The following is a 15,176-nucleotide window of genomic DNA, read 5'->3' on the forward strand; positions in this document are numbered from 1 at the left end:
TGGACCAACTTCTTTATCAGTTTAAGAAACCCCTCTGGTTCTCTGCATTTCAAAGTGTCCTGGATTTGCTTTTTCTTAACACAATTCAGAAGGAAGCCTGTGATACTCATCAGATTAGCAAAAGCAGCCCTCAACTGGGGGCCTCCTTGACTTCCAGCTCAGCTCTCGAGAACATACACCAGTGGGGGCAGACAAGCACAAAGGCAAGGCGTGCAGGGTCCGTTTCTGTACAGTGTGCGGGTGGGCAGGCCTGCGGAGCAGAAGAAACCGTCGTCCTTACCCTGTTTTCAAGCTGACCAAGGCGTCCTCTACTCCCTTCTGGTTGAACTTGGTCATGTACTGATGCATGTAGGGGTAGTTGTTCCGAATGTTTCTCTCCGTACTGCCGTTGGGCACCGTGCCAAATCGAAAGGAAGGGGAATAGTCGTGAGGTCTCTGAAACTGGAGAGAGACAGACAGAGAAGGAAGGAGGAGGAGGAAGAATCAGCCGTCGTTCCGTCTTGCCTCAGGAGTTACACATATGCACGCGCTAGCACAGGACAGTAAACACCCACTCATTTTTGTGCTTCCTTTCTACTTAATCACACCTTCCACTGGTCTGGGAGCTCCAGGAAGTCAGAAACAGTGTCTGTCTTCTTCCTTACTGTCCTCAGTGCCCAGCATCGGGGCTGGCTGGGTGTGCTACAGGTATCTGTTGGATGGAATTGTTCATCTCCATTATAGAGACCAGCCTAGTCCTAGGCTCACGGGCAGTGCTCAGGAAATGCTGATTAAGCTGGAAATAATGTATGACTTCAGTTCATTCACCTGCCTCATCATGAAATTTTCTGAGATCCTCACCAATCACTCCATTCTCTGGACCCCATTTACAATTTCTTTCACCTCACCCAGAAAATGACAAAGGGGAGCAGAATTTGCCACTCCTGAAATATGCCTCTTTGGCATACAGATTATCTGGGGGCCGGTTATTTTTTAAGACACAGGAGAAACTCTGAAAACTGAGTAGAAGTTAACTCTTTTGGAAGAGGCAAAATCTTCTATCTGTGAGGGTGTCTTCCTCTCTGTATCTGGAAGAGGATGACTAAATCTCTAAAACTCTTATCCATGGAGAAGGCAGCAACTTAAATCTGCATCACTACCCTACCCTTGCTTACTGTGCTCTTCCTGGTCTCCTTCCAGAACTGGCCTTGCCTTCTCCCCCACCCCCCATCACGCCTCCCATTACCCCTACATCTTTCTTTTGTCTTCAGCTGAAGAGAGTACTTAAGCTGGTGGTTTGGGCTATTTCGGGGAGTTACTCAGTTTTCTTGGGTATCTCCCATATATACAGATGGTATACATGTTTTTCTCCTGTTAAATCTGTCATTTATTATGGAGGGTGGGGGTCTCCACCAAGAACCTGGAAGGGTAGAGGGACAATCATTTTTCTTCCCGTACAAAGACTCTATGTCATTCACTCATCCTCCAGCCATCATTCATTCATTTGCTCATGCATGCATGCAATACTTATTGGGGTCCTAACACATCCCAGGCATAATGGCAGGTTCCATGACCGTTGCTTGAGCTCAAGTCCATACTAACCATTAGCTTCCCGGTGATGCCCATGTCTGGTATGGCCTCTTGAGCCTCCATAAAGGCTCACTGTCCATGCTCTACTGGGTTTCCCTGATTGGCTGATGTTGTCTGTGAAGGGGGTCAGAACAGGCCTCCCCAGGATGTGCCACTTTGATCATGTGGTTATTTTTTCATTCTATTAATGTTGTGTATTGCATTGACTTATTTTCATACGTTTAATCACCCATACATTCTTGGGATAAATCTCACTTGGTCATGGCACATTTTTCTTTTTATATGCTGCTGCTTGATTTGGTTTGCTGGTATTTTGGTGAGGATTTTTGCACCAATATTTTTAAAAGATATTGATCTATCATTGTTTTTTACTGTGATTCCTTTGTCTAGTTTGGTATCAAGGAAATTCTGGCCTCAGAGAATGAGTTAGGTAGTGTTCCTCCTCTATTTTTCTAAAGAGTTTGAGAAGGATTGGTGTTAATTCTCCTTTAAAACTGTTTGGTAAAATTCACCAGTGAAGCTATCTGGTCTTGAATTTTTCTATTCTTTTTAAAAAAATTTTTTATTGGAGTATAGTTGATTTACAAGGCTGTGTTAGTTTCTGGTGTACAGCAAAGTGATTCATATATATATATGGATATATATATATAAGAATATATATATTCTTTTTCATATTCTTTCTATTATAGTTTATTACAAGATATTGAATATAGTTCCCTGTGCTATACAGTAGGACTTGTTGTTTATCTATTTTATATACAATAGTTTGTATCTGCTAATCCCAAACTCCTAATTTATCCCTCCCATCAGATGTGCCACTTTGGCACATGATTTATTTTGAGCTAAAGGCAATTGAGACCCTGTGGGCTCAAGAGGAACTTTCCCTGCTCCATTAAAGAATTTAAATTGGAAAAAAAAAAAGAATTTAAATTGGGGGCCTTGCCCATAATAAGAGTTATTACCAGAAATAACATTTTATGACCTATGACAGGCAAACATTTAATTACTGAATGTCTCCTCTTCTCATCATCCTGTGAATTACCCTCCTCCCCTCTGGAGCCCCAGGGCCCTAGCGTATTCCTTAGCTCAGGATGGCACATCTACCTCATTTTACCTTTCTGTCTCTGAACCTCTCATATATGTGGGGTTCCCATATGTATGAAATTAAGTTAGATTTTCTCCTGTTAATCTGCCTCATGTCAATTTAATTCTTAGACCAGGCAGAACTATCTAGAAGGGTAGAGAAAAGTTTCTTTGCTCCCCACCTGTTCACACCTTCAGTGTTTGGGGCAACCTAACCAGATTGGGAGTCCAGAGAACTAGGTTCAAGTCCCAGAAATACAGTTAAAATCTAGAGGCAGCACAAGGCAATGGTTACAAGTGTGAGCTCAGCCTCACAGGTTCCAAAGTCAGGTTCTATCCCTTACAGACCGTGGGGCCTTAGAGAAGCCACCTTACTTCCCGCTGCCTCCACTTATTTTCCATCTGCAGAGTGGGAAACACATGAGTACTTCCCTTGTGGGGACAATGGGAAGATCTAAAACTACAACTTTTTTCAAGTAATTAGAATAGTGCCTGCAACAGAGTAAGCACTCAAAAATAAAACTACTCTTATTCATCATTTCTGCCATCATCGCGGGCAAAAAAAAGTAAACTGGGCCTCATTTTTCTATGAAATATGGAATTCTGGAACTAGAAAGTGATGATTATAATGACTAACATGTTTTGAGGATTTGCTGGGGGCCAGCACTGTGCTGAAAACTTTACAAACACTGGCTCATTTAATACTCACAACAACACTGCCCGGGTAGCTAATCTTTGAGGCTCCGTTTTACAGATGAAGAAACTGAGGCTCAGAGAGGTTCTATGACCTACTTAAGATTATGCTCCTTGTAAACAGCAGCCCAGATTTCAAACCTAAGGTCTGAACTCTATCATTCCTCCGAGACCATCACTAGCGACCTCTCCTCTTTTAGAGGTGAGGACACCTTGAGACCCAGAGAGGGAAGGACACCCAGCAAATCTCCGGCAGAACCAGGGCTGGGATCCAGAGGTCTCTCAGATTTCCACATCAGCATGTCTTCCACGGAACTGAGAACTGCCGGAGGAAGCGTCCAAGTTTACCCAAGAGTCAGGCTAATCAAAAACACTGTTCTTTTTTCTAGACTCACACTTCTTTTCACTGTTAAATAAACTTTCCAGCTGAAGATTGCTCCCCTTAAATTAGGCATGCTGCTGCCTAATAAGCAGCCATAACTGGACTTGGGAGAAGTGGCCATGCATTGTTCAAATGAGATCCTCCTGCTGGGCACCTTGTGTTGGGAGTGTGTGTGTATGTACAAGCGTGTGTGTGTGTGAACAGCAAATGCTCTTTGCACTCACTCAGGCAAGCAGTGCCTCAACTCACCATCTAAAAGGGGGAGGCACCAGCCCAGTCGTGTTTGCACAGCAGCTGTCTGCTCAGGGGCACAGAGGCAGCAGCACTGCTCATAAATCTAGTCATTGTAGCAGCCGCTCCCAATCTCCCGAGACATCTGATGGCCTATTTGCCTAACTGCCTTCCCCTTCACTCACCATCTGTAGCAGAGGAGACACGCAGCTCTTTTATCAGATTCCCTTCCTTCCCTGCATTTGGTTTGCACAGCGATAGAGACAGAGATTCAGCCTCGGTGATGAATTTCCACACCTCTCTGGCCTTGATTGTACCCTCACCCACACTAAATTCAGCCTGGCACCCAGACCTAGGAACCTTTCCCACTCAACTAAAGGCTGTCAAACTTTTTAAAGCATGACTCACAATACATCTTCCATCTCCACCCTGTGAATACACACTTTCTACTTAGGATATACTCTGATGTAATCCATGGTGATCTACTATTTTAATGGTCACAACTCTTAAATTAATTTCGTGACTCCCTAAAGAGTCACGACCTACAGTGTGAAAAATAGTTAGGGGCAAGGATGGCTCATTGCCGGAATCCCAGGGCCTAGCGTCGAGGGCACACTCTGTGTTTCTTAGGGGAATGATTTCTGATGCAACTTTCTCCCAGAGAGTTCCACGTGCAAGCAGGAAGAAACGAATGTGGGCTCCAGTGCAGGAGGAGGTGGTGCAGAGGTCTCCCCCATCAACAAGACCACAGGGCAATGTAATCATGAAGCCCAGAGTCAGCAGAACTCCTCACAGCTTCTCTCTCAAGGTCGCCCTCATGGTTCATACTAACTGGCTGTACCTGGCCTTGGGCTTTTCCTCTGCTACTTTGGAAGTGAGACATTTGGGGCATTTGCTTAAACTCTCTGAGCCTCTGTTTCTCCATCTGTAAACTGAGGATTGCTTTTGCAATTAGAGTGTTTAATGGCATCCCCTAATGCTTGATAAACATCACCTCATCACCTGTTGCTACCCAGCATGACTTTAGTCAAATAAAGGATCCAGTTTCCCTCCAATGTAGAGAACAGAAGATCAGAGGATTGTATTCTACATTTTTTTTCCATTTGGTATGTGGACAGGTCTGAGAGTCATACCAGCGAATAAGTCATAGCAAGTGCATTATGATGGACGAAGTAGAGATACAGGTCTGGGAAGTAAAACTTCTAGGAAAAATGTGGCAATTAATCAGGACATTTCTTTATTTCTCTTATGAACCAAAAAATACACAATTATTAAAAATGTCTATCTTCTGTGGACATAAGTAAGGAATGTCTGGTATTAGAGCCCCTGTTTCTAGTAAGGTCTTCTCCCACTGGTGAGCTCCACATGCTTCTGGGTGTAGCTTCAAACTGCTGTGGTCCTTAAGAGGGAGGAGAGGCTCAGAGGCCTCCATTCAACCAATAAGAACGGTGGACGAGGCTCACCCAGCACAACTCCACGAGAACACATTTATGGGCTCATCCACAAGGTATGTTCCCCGAATTTCCTCTATTGCTGTCACAAAAGGCCAACTCAGTGCAATAATATTTCAGACCCCAGAAGTGAGGAATGGTTCGAATTAGGCAGTAGTGATGGTCATGAGGAGGGAGAGGAGGGAGATGGAGAGGGGAGAGGTAGTGGAGGGGGGTGGGAGGAGGGTTGAGGGAAGAAATACCATTAATAATAGGATTATCTACCATGTGCCAGGCACGGTGTGAGGATTATTCCTAATCCTCATATCAACCTTGCCAGAATGGTATTAAACACCCTCTATCAGGAAATTAAGCTGTGGGGACACTGACACACTGAAGGCCATACAACTACTATATGGCACGGTCAGGATTTGAATCCAGATCCATTTGACCCCTATGGTGTTGCTTTTCCCACTACATTAGTCTGCCTCCCAGGGATGGATTTCACCAACCACAGTAACACCCAACATTTTGGAAAGGGTCGCCACCAACATTCCAACTTCTTTAATAATTCCTAGGGGAGCATCTACCCATGAATTCACCTACGTATAATTTAACCCCGAGCTCATCTGAGCACACCGTGGGCTCCAAAGGTGCATCTTTCACAGCAAGTATGCAAATGGCTTAAAAGTATCATAAATCTGAGTTGTTACATAGGTATTCATGATAAAAAGAAAGAAAAAAAAAAGAACACTTGTGTACAGTATTAAAATAAATTGATTCAATATAGATTTTTATTTTGCAGACTTTCTTGGTGTATTTGCCATTTATCTTCTGGGAGCATTTAGCTTATTTACTCTAGGAATTTTGCTGTTTATCTAATTGTATCAAACATTTAATTAAAAGAGCTATCTGCTTGCTGCTAACGCTCTGAGCATGGAAACTGAGCTGTATCTCATGAGGATATGGTATCTGTTACTAGATGTTTCCAAATCAGAGAAAGTCAGTCTAATTATTAGTGTCTCTAATTAGTTTTCCCGCAAGCAGTCACGTTATTAGACCCAAAACTAGGTAGCAAGGGATTTTTCCCCCTTGCTATTGAAAATAGCAACAAAAAGCAAAATATGCTGCCAACTCCTTTCTTGAAGAATCTTCTCATCCAAAACTCGGTTTCCCACTGCTTCCAATGTATCTCTGGTCACTTATTCTAGGAACTGTACATTTGCTCCCATGACGTGATGGAATTGCATAACAGTTACAGGCTACCGGGCACATTCACATGTGCAGCCTCCTTCCATCCTCACCACAACGATGATTCCCAAATGTTCAGAGAGGAACTGGGAGGCCCAACGAGGTTACACAACAATAAAGGCATCACACAGCTAGTATGCAGCAGAGAGGAAAGGAAACCCAACTTTCCTGACTCTGAGTGTAGGGCTCTCTCTGCTGCCTCCCAGATGCCATGTGCTTTAGGTGAGCCGAGGAATTGGGTGAGCATGATTTATCAGGAAGGGGCTCCAGGAGAAACCAGGAAGGACATGGGGGAAGAAGGTTAGGGAAGGTGAGGAAGCCAACCAAGGGTGTGATTATGAGCAAAGTCTCAGCCTCAGCCTGATCCTGCAGGGAGCTCTGGAGAGTAAACTGCACCTCTGAGTTTGCCTAGAAGCAACAGAACAGCTGGGCTTTTGTACTCTCACACTGGTTAGCCATTGGTTACAGGCAACTGCAAGATTTGGGGGACATAAAGATATCCAGGCATTTACCATTTCAGTGCCCCAAGGTAATCATCCTCTGAAGGTCCCTGGTATGAACCTTTGTCAGCAAAGGTGAGGTTGGGCACACAGAACTGAGAAAGGGATCCGAGGCCCCAGGCAGGGTGCCTGCAGCATCCAACACACCATGCATTTCTCATTCAATCAACAAGTGTGCACTGAGCATCTACTAAGTGCCAGATAACCCTGACGTCCCCTTCCCCCAAGTCAATTTTAATCTCATCAGTTTTACAGCACTTATTCCTGCCTGGAATTTCCTTCTCCACTGCATTTATTTGTGTGTTGTTTATTTCTTCCTACTGGAATTTAAGTTTCATGGGAGCATAAGCTCAGGCTGCCAAGTTCACCATGGTGACCAGGAAGACTCTCCCAAGGGGTGATAGTTTCCCTAAAACCTGAAAGTCAAGGAGAAGCCGGCCATGAGAATAAAGGGGGAAGAACATTCCAGGCAGAGGACATGGCAAGTGCAAGGGCACTGTGGTGGAAATACACTTGGAGTGTCTAAGGAACAGAGAGAGGGCCTCAGCAAGCAAGAGGGAGGGGACATGGGGGGATGGGCCAGATAATACAGGGCTTTGTCGCCATGACGCAGAGAGTGGCATTTACTCAAGTGGCATTTCCAAGGAGGAGCCATCAGAGAGGCCAACTGCTCATAAAGTTGGTGGCGCTTTTGTGATAGTGACTCACCCCAACCCCTCACTTTCTCTCTGATGACAGGCCTCTCTGTACCTCTTTCAACCACCGTGTAAGTCACGGATGAGCTGTTAAGTCTTTTCATGGGCTGATTTTCTATTCAGCAGTCTGTTGATGAATGCTGAAAGGATATATGTAGACTCATGCCAATAAGACATGATAGTGAGATTTTATAAAGAGACAAATTATCCCCACATACAAGACAGAAAATCTTTGCAGTGCTGCAGTCCCCACACTGCTGAGCTTAGCAAGCCAGGGTTTGTTTCCTGAAACTAAAATTTCAATAGAAGGATATACCCAGTTTACCTCTTCCTCCCTGTAGGTTTCTGAATAGCTACTCACACCCTGCAAACTTTGTTACATGGCAGCGGAGAATGGAGAGAGCAGGTGTTAACACTCCCCTCTCCCTGATGTGGGAAGCACAGCCCCAGGAGGGAGGATTGAAGGTGAGTCTGAGTAAAAGGAACCGGTGGGAAATGAAAAACCTCCCCGCTCCTTTTGCGTCCCTTGAAGAAATTTCAGGTGAGTCAGGAGTGCTGGTGATGGGGCTGGTTGGCTACATAGTAAAAAGGAGCTGTCAGTTTTGTCTCTGGGTAGGGCTTATAGAGGACTTTTGTTTTCAAGTCAGAGAATCCAAGGCATGGAGCATGTAAGAGACTCACACAAAGTCACAAAACTAGGAGGTACCTACAGCCGAGAGCATCCCACTTCACCCCAAGTTTCTCCTGAGCCAAGGCTAATGGATCTTCCTCAACATCATACTCTCCTTGGCAAGATGATCTACAGCCTAAGCTGTAACATGAGTCACAGACCTCAGTAAGCATCATCAACACAATCATGTAAGTATGAGAAATGACCACCGGGGGAAACTACGTTTCCAAATTAGATCTGGACACTTTAAGACTTAGCTTAAGCTTAAGCTTAAGCTTCCATTCCTGAAACTTTTAGAAATATGCCCATTTGAGTTAAGAGGAAAACAAAAATCCTCTGGCTTTGTGCTTTAGAGTTGATGGGTTTGGATGATAGGAGCCTGATTTACTTCCTCTGAGGGGAGAACATTTAAGATCAACCCCTCAGGCAGAGATGAAAGCAAAGTGACCTTACCTTTTTGTCACTGAGGCCAGTCACTTGGTCCACAAACTCCTCCTGGATCATGAAAGCAGCCAGATTAGCCGTGTAGCTGGCCAGGAATATGACGGCAAAGAAGGCCCACACAGACACCATGATCTTGCTGGTGGTCCCTTTAGGATTCTGGACAGGCACGGAGTTGTTGAACACCAGGCCCCAAAGGAGCCATATAGCTTTTCCAATCGTAAAAGAAGGCCCATGGGGTGCTGCAAATGACAGAAAGGACATTCTCAGCGCCTCCTCAAAATGCACACTGGTGAGTGTCTGATACTATGCAGTGGCTCCAGCAACACTGAAGGCTGCCAGAAGACGGACTTATATCATAGTGTGTCCCATCACTGCCCCAGAACTACAACCACAATGAGTCGTTTTTTCTTTAAAAATTAGCATTCTTCCCACATTTCTATATACTTGGCTTTTTGCCACATTTCTGAAAAGACAAAGAAAGAAAGAAAGAAAGGAAGAGAGAGAGGGAGGGAAGGAGGGAGGAAGAAAGAGAGAAAGAACAAGAAAGAAAGAGAAAGAAGAAAGAAAGAAAGGAGAGAAAGGAGAGAAAAAAGAAAGAAAGGAGAGAGAAAAGGAAAGAAAGAAAGAAAGAGAAAGAAAGAAAGGAAGGAGAGAAAGGAAAGGAGAGAAAAAAGAAAGAGAGAGAAAAGGAAAGAAAGAAAGAAAGAGAAAGAAAGAAAGAAAGAAAGAAAGAAAGAAAGAAAGAAAGAAAGAAAAAAGAAAGAAAGAAAAAGAAAGGGAAAAAAGAAGGAAGGAAGGGAGGGAGGGAGGAAGAAAATGGTTATGCAAAACATGGGTTCGAATTAGAAGCAGTGTTATGACCTGTTTTAAATGTGGATTTGATTTCCATTTGGGGAAGCAGAGCCTTACAAAAACATGTGCATGGGGGCTGCTTCAGTATTCGTCAGATGTGCGTTCGTATAAGAACCATGCAATTCAGAGGGACTGATGCTTGATATTCTAATCTGATTGTTCCTAGCCATGGCTCCTGTTCAAACTCAGATGTAAGATGTGCACAATGTAGGAATTAAACCAAACTAAAACACTCTCCAAATGGAGACATTAAGGAACAGAACAATAGAGCTTAATTCTTCTAACACTTCACAGATGGAAGACATTTGGTTGCAGGGTCATGGAAAATAAACTCTGATATCACAGCACTTTTTCTCCCTCAGTGTATTCTTAAGATTCTTTTTTTTTTTTTTTTTTTAATTCTTAAGTGTTCCTTGCAACAGACTTAACTAAAGAGGCAGAACAACATGCCAAAATTTATTGGGCAGGGGAATATGCAGGCTGTAAAACACACATGTTAGAGCTTTCAAGTCTGTTTTTGTGCAAGGGGAAAAAAATCAATTTATGCCCTCATGTCATGGGAAAAAGGGTCTTCCTTTAACAGAAGGTTTTTATGTCATTTAAGTAAATGAAGATATGAAAAAATGATCTACTTAGACTGCAGTTGGTGATGCACACAGAGTGGGCAATAAATAAAGTGGCAGCAGTGAATCCAGATTGATGGAAGTTACTAAGTTCTGGGCAGAGAGCCTAGTTGGGAAGCAAGCTTTCTGCACATGGGAGGCCAAATTCAGGCTATCGCAATACTTACAATATCCATATACAACACATTAGAGAGAAGGCAACTAATTCTATTATTCTCAGGTTCAAGCTCTCCTCTTTTTCTTTGCCTAATTTAATGATCTTCTGGGCTTATTCCCAAGAGGCTGAAAATTCTTTGTAAAAAATAGAGTCAATCCAGTAAACTTCATAAACTACTTAATTTTATTAGGGATGCATGTTGATCAGAAGTGATAGCTATTTGGGAATCAGAAATGGGCAGTTGCAGGGAGCTGTCCAAGATGTTTGGGAATTCCTGATTCATGAAGACTACTACTGGGTCATATCATTTTCCCCATAAAGGACAATGAGATGTAACAGAAAGCTATTTTGTGCAAGGAAATAAGTAGCTGTCATTTCCTGAGGGTTTCTACATGCGGATGAGTAGAAAACAAAAAGCCTCCAGGTGATGGAAGGAGTTTGCATGCTAGGTTCCTTCCTGCACAATAGTGTTGCTTCAGCCAAAGGAGAAATTATTGCACGTGGTGGCCTTTGGATAGTTTTTTATCTTCCAAGATACATTTCAAATGTATCCACTTCTTTCCATCTCCATTCTCTCCATCCAAGTCCAAACCGCTGCAGTTCTTTCTCTTGGAAAACTGTACCACCTTCCTAACTGGTCTCCCTCCTTCCACTGCTGCCACCCCTCCCACCGTCTTGATAGATAGATAGAAAGTGACCTTTCCACACCGTACAGGTTTGTATTCTGCCTCTTCCCTGCCATTGTATTTTGAAGAAAATCTGAAATGCTTACCACGGTCAACAGCCTATCCCTCTGACTTCATCTTATACCACTGTCTACCTCACTTACTCACAACTTTTCTGTTTCTTGAGCATATCAAGATTGATTCCATGCCAAGGCCTTTGTATCTGCTGTTCCCTCTGCATGGAATGCTTTTCCCTCAGTTTTTCACAGGACTGAATCCTTCTCATCCTTCAGGTCTCAACTCAAGCATCATCTCTTCCTAAAGTCCTTCCCTGCCTGACCATCATACTTAAGTAGCGCCCATATCCCATCACTTCACTTTGGTTTTTCTCCCTTCTTCTTGAGATTTATTACAATCTGTGATTATTCATTTATATGTTTACGTGTTGTCTCCACAACTAAATTCACCGTTGCCCAAGGATGAGGAAATCTCCATCCCATTTACCACATTAAACCCCTGCTCCGGTACCAGGTACTCTGGAAATATTCATCAAATAAACACACGAATTCACAAACAACACAAGCTCTGATTTTGCAAATGTAAATATCTACTATCCTGCAGTATGATCACCCACAGAACATTGCCTCAGGACCCACTCTGTTGGAAAGCTTCTTACTAGTTAATTACATTACCATTTAGTGAAATGCTGGCAACTCTCCCACTTAAACACAACATGATTACTTGTGGCATTTTAACTACATTTGGTTGACGGCAGGTGGTTTATGTGGTAACCACTGCTCTTCAGTTGTTAAGAAGAAGCGGGAGGATTTCAGTAAAATTAACTTCCCAGTAGATCCCCGTGACCTGCTGGCTCTTGCCAACATTGAATCTTCCAAGCAAAAAGAACATATGGCAAATTAAAGTGCCTTGTTTTTGAATAACTGTACCTTGAAGATCTGCTGTCTTCCACCATCTAAAGTCGCTTTTCAGGAAAGAGATTTTGTCCTGGCACCCTTCTGATACCATCTACTTAGAATGTGTTGTGCCCAGAGAAAAATTCACTCAAAATTGTGTAATGTGTTTATGTATATGGTTCGTGTGGGAGCCTCTTAAAAAGTTATGGCCAACGAATGCATCCCAATTCAATCTTCTACTTACTGATTGCCACTTTATCAAGTACAATGCACTAAGGCCAGGCACTGTCAAGAGGAAAATGTAACTGTTTGGGGAAAGTCACCATGTTATCATATATTTATATATTTATCATCAAACAAATGTGAGCATGATTCGGTAGTTTGGAGAATGTTCTTAACCTAGATTCTAGAAAACCATTTTCTCTGCATAGACTGAAGCTGAGACTCACTAGTAGTTTTAACATTTGTTTTGATGCACATTTTGAAAACTGCCAGAAAACTTTTTCAAATATGCTTTCCCAGCAAATATCAGTAGTTTTTCACTTAACTATTGACTCCACATTATAGCAAGATTAAAATGTCTCATTTTTAAGTTTTATCCTTCTTTTCAGTAGAAGGGAATAACCCATACTTGTATGGCACTGCAAGTAATATCAATGACCCAGCATGATTTATACGATGGTACAGCAAGGCAATATAGGATAATGTGTTCTAAATCTGAACTCTTCATTGAAAGTAAATTACATAGCATTGACTTTGAATCATGCTTATGAAGCTAGTCTCACCTTTCCCTTTGGCTATGTTTCTGTTGTATCCAACAGGACTGAAGTATTCAAATACGAAAACAGCTATGGCGGATACAATGAGCAGCATCACAAACATCATCACCCAGACGGAGGCGCTGAATGGTTCTGCAGGTAAACAGGCCGGAGGGATGGAAACATGGTCAGTGAGCGCCGCCTCACAACCAGGGCTAGCAGGAAGCCTAGAGGTCCATTTGCAGACTCACTGAGAAACCCACTCTGATCATTCAAAAGAAGCTAGTCATTGTTTATTCATATATTTAAATCATTCTCTATTCTACAAAATATTTGAGGTGTTTTATAAGAATGCACATCATAGGATAAAAACAGAAAAGCATACGACATTTTACAAATCAGGTCAAGGATAATAAAAACAAAATATAATGGTAAGACCAAGGGAGAAAGTTAAAATGCAAATAAAGAGGCTACAGGGTCCTCTGTAATTATAGAATCATCCAGGGGACCAAAGAGAAACAAGACTAGATTCAAATAGTCAAACATAAGGCACCTGAAAATCAGCATGAGTTTTATTTTTATTTTCATTTTCATTTTGACATGCTGGAGGGAGGATGTGGAGGAATTCTAGAAGTAAAGGGAGAATTATAACCTGGTGGAAAAGGATTGTAAAATTGTGGGATTGACAGGAATATTGGAATGTCATAGTCTGCCCCCAATACTACCACTCTCTCCATTCCACTTACTGCTTCGGACAGATGAGATCTCTACAATTTAAAAATCTTGTCGAAGTTGGTAATGGTTAAACGCAATTGAAAAGTCATTTGAGGATATTACATTCACACGAGAATTCAATGAAAACGCATCGTTTAAAGATAGAGGCAATGAAGTAGTAGATGGATAGATGGTTATTTCCCCTAAAAATAGTTTTCATCAGTTCATTTTCATGTGGGTGTCTCAGAAGGGCAGGCCAAGACAGAAAGTTCTAGATCTTAGATCACTTTAGAAAGGTAAGAGATACTATGTAAAACAAATTAACATTTTTATTCAAACTGATTGAGGACATGAAAGTGAGCTGAAAGGAGCCATTTTATCCATGTATGACATATATTTGCTAGAAAATCAACAGAGACTAAAATTTTTTAAATGAACATAGCTCCACCTGATTGCATCATTGGGAAGAAACTGCCCTTGGACACCAATGAACTTATAATCCTTTTCATCATGAGCAAACATTTTCTAAGAATAAAATATAAGAAGCCCAATAATACCTCTTGAATAGTACACATTTTATTATTTTTAAATTGTTTTTTTTTCTGATGAAGCTAGTAATAATAATAAAGAACTAGGCTGATAGCAGGCCACCTTCTTATTAAAGTCTGTGACTACCTAACACAGCTACAGTTCATCACAAATTCCAATGTAATGAGCTTAATATATAATAAGAAACTAATATGTCTGAAGCTTTAACGATACTGGATAATTTTAAAACCTGAAGGAATACTTCGTAATGCAGTTTTGATAGTGCGAATACTTTAAGAAGCAACAGGTACCAAGACAACTTACTTAAGTAAGCCAAGATGAGCTCAAAGAAACCAATGAGACTAAAACTGAAATTTATCTTAGTTAAATTTAACTTGAGTACAAACAATATCGTGTCCCTGAAATCACAGCAATTTGGTAGTAAGGTGTATCCAGGAGAAAGAAATGAATAATTAGGAGATTAAAAATTACTTAATATTCAAAAACAGAGATGTTAAAGTAATTCTCCAAGTTGGATGTGCTGATGGCATAGTGTGTCTCAGCAGAGGAGGATCACTGTAATGAGTAAAGGAGCATATACATGTAAAGTATTTGGTGGTGTGCTTTGCACACTGCATACAAATAATAAATTAAATGGAATAGCTGCTTGGTTCCATGGTTAAAGCCAGAATTGGTGGTGGTGGTGTGCTGTCCAGGGTCCTGAAAAAGGCGTTCTAGTTTAAAACACACACACTTATTAATCTGATAACTCCTTTTCTCTGCAGGTTATGATGACATTATTAAAAATATTACGGGAAATCCTTACTGAATTCTTGTACTCACATGTCAGAATCTGTAAGCCTTCAGTGGACTTCACTGGGCACTTGATGTGTCCTAGTCTCTAACTGGTCAGAAAATCAGATGGAAACTGGTCAAGAAACTGATCCCAGATGTTTTCTCACTTTGAAGTGACAACATCTGTCCCTTGACTTGTGAGGATGGCAGAGAGATTCTGCT

General features: G+C 42.0%; 1 protein-coding gene across 1 annotated transcript in view; it reads right to left on the minus strand.

The window, feature by feature from the left end:
* Positions 1 to 15,176, minus strand: part of GRIN2A (glutamate ionotropic receptor NMDA type subunit 2A) — a gene marked incomplete at both ends in the record, with an annotated part of 172,435 nt that overhangs the window by 67,073 nt on the left and 90,186 nt on the right. Inside the window, 3 exons of the mRNA XM_079718995.1 lie at positions 281 to 441; positions 8,958 to 9,187; positions 12,945 to 13,070. Of these exons, the coding sequence (XP_079575121.1) occupies positions 281 to 441; positions 8,958 to 9,187; positions 12,945 to 13,070 (517 nt within the window). The remainder of the gene's footprint in view (positions 1 to 280; positions 442 to 8,957; positions 9,188 to 12,944; positions 13,071 to 15,176) is intronic.

The sequence above is a fragment of the Hyperoodon ampullatus genome, assembly GCF_949752795.1.
Source record: "Hyperoodon ampullatus genome assembly, chromosome: 14".
In the NCBI taxonomy this organism is placed as follows: Eukaryota; Metazoa; Chordata; class Mammalia; order Artiodactyla; family Ziphiidae; genus Hyperoodon; species Hyperoodon ampullatus.